The following is an 8213-nucleotide window of genomic DNA, read 5'->3' as shown; positions in this document are numbered from 1 at the left end:
GAACGTTTCAAGACCTAGATAAGATAAATACGTTCAGCCGAGTTTTCGCGAGACTAACAAACAGCAATTGGTTAATGGCAACAGATTATGTACTAAGTTAACTAAAACTTCTTACGAAAGGTTTTAGAGAATTGTCATATTAGAATAGATACGAGTAATAATAATTCGTAATTCGTTTTGGACTTATGCAACCTGATAACTTGTTTCATGTCAATTTTGTATGTGAAAAAATTAAATTCAATTTAAAAGAAGCTTATGAGCTGAAGTTCATTTTAAAGAAGTGAAGTAAAGTAAATATATTCAGTCAGAAGGATATATGAAGTGGTAAAATGTACGAGGAATTTCTTAAACTTCAACTTATCCTGGAGTAACTCAGTACCGAACAAATAATGGAATCTGAAATCTCAATGTCTAATGAAGTACCGCACCTCTTTTGAAATAATTCGAGTGCGCCCCAGTCGGGGGCGGCTTCTTCTGTGCAATTAAGTGTTTCGGCTTTCATTGCGAGAAATTTTGAAATCACTCCTACTGAATACGATTCAGATTTTGCATGTCAGCGCTAAAACTGACACAGTTATCTGGTGATTCAATTTTGTGTTTTACTTAACGTGCATAGTATGAAATCAGAATATTATGTTAATGATTTTACATTAAAATATTATACATAAAAAGTTTTTTTTTTATCAGATAACGGAGAAAACGAGCAGCGGGAACACCAATATGTTCAACGATGCCCAAAGACATCTGCAATAGCAGATCAACCTCGGATGCGTTGCCGGCATTTGAGAAGATGATGCGATTGTTGAAAAGATCAAAGTGTAACTTTGTTTTGCTAAACTTATTTATTATACCGTTACCATTTGACTCACTCATACTAATTGAATACTCATATAATATTTCACAAAGCAACCCATTAAAAGAAACATGTAAATATAAAATTAATTTAAAAAATATAATTGGCCACTTACAACACAATACAAAACACATATTAGAGAAGCATTGCGAAAACTTTAAACTCAAAGCTTGTCCTCGACACGCCTCTTATACAGGAAATTAATAGGGCTTGTGAACTAGACAGCCGGACATGTTACACTGCGCAACTTACCATTGATAATTTTATTGCATTATATTAATTATAATACATGTAGTGATATGTCATTCTGCGTACTAACTACTTAGTGATCTGGAGTTCTTTCAAAAGACCAATATTTTTTTGAATTAAGAACGATATAAATAAATTTACTTAAAAACTTTTAGAACTGTACTGACATAATTTATTGGTGTACATTCATTGGACGAGGACGATATGAGACGCATGACATTGGAAAGGTCAGTGTCTAGAAACTTTAGCCCTGTAAAATTTGTGTACAAATTATTATTTAGTTTTTTAATTATTTTTAAATTATCCTATAATATAATATACAATAATCGTCCTAATATTACTAAAACATTTAAATGTTTCCACGTATTATTTATTAAAACATACTATACAACGTTGTCATTCAAATTAGCTCTAAAAACTACTAAGAACATCTCAAACTTGTCACTTCTTTTGTTTTCTTTATCAAATAAATATAAAACCCGGTTAAAAAGAAATTGAACGAATATCAACAGCTCACCGTAAGAAACTTTCCGATGCCGGTGGCTTGTTTGCATTCTAGTTTGCAATATCAACGAGCAAAGTGGCCTGTCCGACTTGTAAATTTTCCGACGATGATAACAACTCGATTTATGATTCAATTAACTTGTATTTCGTTGGCAACTTGATCCTGATTTTATTAATAGTAAATAAAAATATTCCTTTTGTCGTTATGTTCATTATGCCAAGTTCCAAATGACGAAAAAACTCTATAAAAACATTTTTTTAAGATATTGAGGGAATAATGTGATAGCTTAAGGAAGCTGGTCAGGTAAAGACGATATTTATGATCCAAATACGAAACAATATTATAGAAAAACGCTGAATAGCCACTTGGTCTCAGAGGCCGTCTCTCCAGTAGTAGCGGTTCGAAAACTTTTATGTTGTGAAACTTAGCTGTTTGTGTCTGACGTTTATTACTTTCATATTTTACGATCCTTAGGGAGAGGAATTGCTAAATGTTATTCTACCTACAATCTAAGCAGTTAAGTTGGTACAGGAATGATTGTGATACTATGCAATCGTTATGTTTATGTGAATGAGATTTAGAAAGATCTGCATCTTTCTTCTTATTAATAGTAATAAGAATATTAAAATGAAACCATTTAAGTTATAAATAAAAATATTTAATATATAGTCAAATAATTCCATTAAATATTTAATACTAGCTGTCGCCTGCGACTCCGTTTGCGCGGAATTAAAAAAAAACTATTGGTCGCAGCGTAATATTATATAGCCTAAAGTCTTCCATTATAACTGAACTATCCAACAAAAAAAGAATTCAAATTAGACCAGTAGTACCTGAGATTAGCACGTTTAAACAAACAAACTCTTCCGCTTTACAATATTAGTATAGATAAAATACTGATCATAAAATTGATAAAAATATAATTTCAAACTTAAACAACTTAAAAGTCAATAGCTTAAGTTTAAGTTTACGTTGTTTATCAATATATAAAACTATATAATATTTTGTGCTGACGGTAAATCCCTCGTTTAAATATGTCTTCCTTTTGAACGATACGCCGCGCCGTCTACAATAAAGGAATTCTCTTTGTAAATGTCAGAAGAGGAATACACAAAGCGCGACAGATTTAACTTTAAGGAAACCAACATGTTTGCATACTTTTTACAGTTTATACTTTATTATAAACACTTCTTTAAGTATATTTATACATTTACCAGTTGTCACCCGCGACTTCGTCCGCGCGTAATAAAAAAACATCATTAGTATACTGTGTTCTCCCAGACTATGTTCTACATCTATGTCAAATTTCAGCGAGATCCATACAGCCGTTCTAGAGATACCTTTAAACATCCATCTATCCATCCAAACATTCCCATTTATAATATTAGTAAGATATTAAGAGACTATTTTTGTTATTAATTTTGATAAATATTCAAAAATATAATTAAAGCGCATGCAAAAAAAAACTGAAATAATAATATGCTCTCACTTTACTTATTCATGTAACATAATATTTAGCTATTCATTTCGACAAGAAAGCATTTTTTCATCTCGCCGAGACATCTTTTTAAATCTCTAAAAGTATTCTTGGCTCGTAATTAAATTGAGTTTGTTTTCATCTCACGACGTTTTAATAACACTTCTTTGTAAAGTTCTTTTCCCTCGTCGTCTGCTTCAGTTTTAGCCAGTTATGGCTTCATTGTAAAACGACAATTTTCTGTGAAGGTGATAATGCCGTTTTCATTTACAATTTATTTTAAAGCGAAGACATTAAAATGTTTATTTATTTTTATAATATTCCTCCTACTTGTATTATCTTTATATATAAAAGAAAGTCGTGTTAGTTACACTATTTATAACTCAAGAAAGGCTTTACCGATATGGCTGAAAATTGGTGAGGAGGTAGCATAGAGGCAGGAGACGGACATAGGATACTATTTATTCTTTTTTTTTATTTTTTCCAATTTATTCCTTGAAGAGCTGCTTTTTATTTAAATTATGTATATATAAAGTTTTTTTTATATATCCACGCGGACGGAGTCGCGGGCGACACCTAGTTTATAACTAAAGACTAAAGCAAAAATTAACCGTATAAATAAAATTTTCGTGTTACAATGTTATGTATCGTACTACTCCATACCGTCCGTGTGACCGATTTTTATGAAATTTTATATGCATATTCAGTAGGTTTGAGAATCCGTTACTATTTTTTAATTTCGCGCGGACGGAGCCGCGGGCAATAGCTAGTTAGTATGTTTTCATACATTTTTATACGAAGCTTATGCACTATTAATGACTGAGTTATTATTAAATGGTTGAAAAGCGAATATAACATTGAAGATATTCCAAGATATAAAAGAATTGAAAATATAGAAGCAAAATTTTACGCCTCTTTAATAGCCTATTTCATACCAATACAGAAACCGAGCAAACACCAATAAAATAAACATAAAATCTTACACATTTTCCAACAGATTTAATGTTTCGCATCCGAAAGAAGCTAAACTTCCGTCGGAAAGATTGTGAATTTGCAATTCATGGCCTTAATAATTTGGAAATTAAACTTGAATCGCTTACATCATTTATTTTCATAATATTCTTTTTATTTATTAACTAGTCTATCGCCCGCGATTCCGTCCGCGCGGAATTAAAAAAGTAACGTATTCTCTGACCTACTGAATATGTATATAAAATTTCATAAGAATTGGTCAAAACGTTCAGTAGTACGATAAATAACATTGCGACATGAGAATTTATACATAAGATATTTTTTTGCTTAATTAATAGCCTATGTTTTCTTCTAGACTATGTTCTACATCTGTGCTAAATTTCATCAAGATCCATTGAGCTGTTGACGAGATACTTTCAAACAAACATCCATCCATCCATCTATACATTCGCAGTAATATTAGTAAGATAAATATCTTTTAAATAGACATACAAAACTATACTATACTAAATGCAATGCTTTTACTAGAAGGCATAAAAAAATTATAATTTTGTTTTTTCAAAGTTTGAAATGAATATATAAATTATGTTTGTAATCAGTGTGCTCCAGCTTAGTTTCATTTCCTTCTTAAGTTACTGAAAAATTTGCATTTTACGTACTTCAAACTAGATTCGAGCCCAACCTTGTTTTTCATCGTCTTTTACCCGAAGTAGCGATCAAAATCAAACTTGCCCAAATTTGCAATGGAAATATCTTTTTATTTCCCCTTTGAGCTTTCAAGGGGACTGCGGTTCGTCAATTCCTTAAAGATATTAAACTTCCTACTCGTTTTGTTTAAGAAGATATTTTAAAAAATAGAGCTTTCTACCAAGAAATACTACGATCTGTTCTTATATTTGAGATAACTATCTATTAAAACAATCTTTAGATTTCAAGCTCCGTGGAATTAAATTCTATGCTATTTTTCTTTACTTGTCTGCTGCAAACTTGATCGAATCGTTTACCCATCAATTGTGAGAATTAGCCGTGCCTTATTCTAGGTAAACTGCTTTATTCAAGTTATTTAATAGAAAAATGAATTTATGAACACTTTTATTGTAATTAATATCAGGGTAGAATCAAACATTATAAGATGCTAACATTAGCTATGAAAGTTTGCAAATACGTCGCTGGATACGAGGGGATCCAGCGCCTGAGGCTGAAGGTAGTCCCTCCCCCACAGTGGGAGCTACTTCGGCAGCTGACGCAGGCGAGGTCGCGGACGAAAACGCAAGCGTGACCGTGTCCTTGCCATGATGCGTAGGAGGAACAGAGGGGTTTAGTGGGTATGCTTCCCATCCGGAAGAGAATCCCACATAATTACCGCATGCCCCCCCCGGGCGCGGAGTACATGAAACATTCCCCTATAAAAAAAAGGTTTCTAAATACGTGATTGTAATACCACCAAAGAGGTCGACCATTAATATAATAATGTACACAGCTACATTTTTCTAATGCCACTGTTCTTAAGCACTTTCATTGCCTAATAAATGGATTTTTTCCATTAATAAAAGTGTTCTGAAAGGATAAAGTATAAGTAATGAGTCCAAAATGTTAAATATTAATATTAGAGTAGGTATACAGAGTTTAATTTGCTACGAAGTTAAGTTTAACGTACATAGCTAGCAGTCTTTATTTATTGCCATTTTACTTTTACTACGACATAACTTTACAAAACTTTTTAAACTTGTATTCTTATAAAGGCAATGTTTTTCTTACTATAAGCTTTAAAGTCCAATAAAATTGGTTTGTTACCTAAATTAAAACAATACTAGCAGTCGCCCTCGACTCTGTCCGCTCAGAATTAAAAAAAAAACTTTATTAGTAGCTTATGCAAATTTCAGTGAGATCCCTTTAGCTGTTCTGGAGATACTTTCACATCCATACATCCATCTAAACTTTTGTATTTACAATATTAGTAAGAATAAAATGCAAACTTAATCAGTCTATATTAAAAAGTAAAATTTTTATTTAAAAAAAATTACGTATGATTAAACCTATTAAATAATTTAAACTTGTAATTATATATACAGCTATTATTCCAACTCAGAGACATTAAAATTAATCACGCTGAGATTTATTTTCTATTTCAACTATCTTTAAAGTAGTATATCTACGAAAAAAGAAATCACAAACTTAAATTTTAATTTCCTGCGACTTTGTAAGCCGAGAAAACGATTCTCGGTGTCTTTGAACGAAAGCTGTAGAAATAACTTGGTGTATTTTAACATCTACTTAACTATTTATTAAAAATGAAGCAATAATACTTATCCCGCGATTACGCTGAAGTGACAATGATAAGAACATTTTCAATTTAAAAAATCAAAAGTTTAAGTATTGTTGTTATTTAATTATTGATTAAAAAGATTACAAATAAGAAGGTTTTTCTAAATTTTTATCCAACCTCAGGAATCTATTTCATACTTTTTATGCTATTTCTATTATTAAGATGAAAACGTAATAACTACGCATCGTAGGAAAACAAGAATACCTTATTTAATATAAGGGTTTAAAACATTTTATATTGTATGTGACGACGAAATTCAAATATTTTGTTTGACGTTAATTTCCTATGATAGAACATGAGAAAGTGCTCTCCTGACAAGGGTGGGTACACTTTAATATAGGGGATCAGATAATTACATTATTTGTTAAATTTTACTTTATACTGTGTCAAATTAAAAATATACATATGTACTCGTATATAAGCACTCAAGCTCGTTAACGTAAGTAATGAAACTTGTTAAGAATCGTTTTAGGTACAACTATATATTAATGTTGTGAGTTACATAATTGTTTATAACCCAAGACACGATGCTTTACATTTACCTTTTTTACAAATAACTGCCTTTAAATACAGCATTTATTTATCTATAAAAATAAAAAGATACAACAAAATCTTTGCATTTTTTAAGCTATAGCCATAATATTATTTTTATACATTATGTATATTACGAGTAAGATGAGTTATTTCTACAATTTTTTATAAATTTGCTGGAAGCTTAACATCAATTCAATATATTTAATACAAATGTATTAGCCAGGATCAGCGGTTTCGCTGAGAATTTTGGCTAATGTGTGAGGGAGAAAGGGCCGGAGGGTAAACGGGTGGCTGAAACGAACCTTTCGGCTATCACGGTATCCATAGATATCTCTATTACTTTATAATATAATCACATACGTAATTACAGAGAAAAAAACATAAGTTAGATTAATACTGTAACGTGTATAATTTTTTTAAAGATTACTTTATATAAAAGGTTGCAAAAATCCTTTGGACTAATATAAATTTTGCGTTATTGTTGCGGGTGAAATAATCCAGTGAGCGGGAGTGAGGCAGTGGCGGGGGTGGGCCGCCCCCCTCCCCGCGCCCCATGCCCCCGCACCGCCTCGCCACCAGTCGCTAAGTCTCAGGTTTGCGCGCAACATCCCGACACTTAATCGTTCACGTTTCTCATAGTTATCGCTAAATTCACTTTGATTATGATGTTCCTAGCATGGAATTGAAATTATAAATATATATTGGATACGTACGGGTGTGGTTAGAGAAGATGGTCCGAAAAAATACATTACTTTTTGTTATCGCCGGCTCCTTATTGTTTTCCGTCGGGGTGTCGGCACAGCCTTTTTCCGCAGAGAAGATTGTAGTCGGTAAGTCACTTTACTTACTTTGGTACTGTCACTTATTTAACTCGTATCAATAAATAAATTGAAGCTCTATTTTCTGGTTTTAAATGCGTAGTATTATTCGTCCTTACATTAGTGAATTAGATTTTAAAGTAATTAAGTTTATGTTTTTTTTATTAATTTCAATAACTTTACTATAATTGTAGAAATTTGTCGTAAATAATATCGTTTGTATGTTTTGTTGCGCACTCCCTTTAACTGGTTAACCTCTCGCTCAGTCAGAATGTGCTATATCGATTTTCTCTTTCTACCCCAATGCGTTTGTCTCTGTTACTCCCTCCTGCTACGAGATTAGCTACAACGCTACGCGGGCATTAATGCGTGCTACAAAAAGTAGGGGGTTACAATGTGTAACTAATTTTAATGGATTATGAACAACGATTAAGTCGCTTCATTAGAACGATGAAGTATAGTACCTATAATTTATTTAA

At 31.8% G+C, this 8213-nt stretch overlaps 1 protein-coding gene across 1 annotated transcript in view; it reads left to right on the top strand.

Annotated features, from left to right (window-relative positions):
* The first annotated feature begins 7531 nt into the window (after nt 1-7531).
* The window catches only part of LOC106126180 (glutamate receptor 1), a 50201-nt gene continuing 49519 nt past the window's right edge, over nt 7532-8213 (top strand). The window contains exon 1 of the mRNA XM_013323672.1: nt 7532-7746. Within this exon, the coding sequence (XP_013179126.1) occupies nt 7647-7746 (100 nt within the window). The 5' untranslated portion in view covers nt 7532-7646. The remainder of the gene's footprint in view (nt 7747-8213) is intronic.

This window comes from Papilio xuthus, unplaced genomic scaffold (genome assembly GCF_000836235.2).
Source record: "Papilio xuthus unplaced genomic scaffold, Pxut_1.1 DF825017.1, whole genome shotgun sequence".
NCBI classification, from domain to species: domain Eukaryota; kingdom Metazoa; phylum Arthropoda; class Insecta; order Lepidoptera; family Papilionidae; genus Papilio; species Papilio xuthus.
The sequence above is the reverse complement of the archived record's forward strand: the minus strand, read 5'-3'. Positions and strand labels throughout refer to the sequence as shown.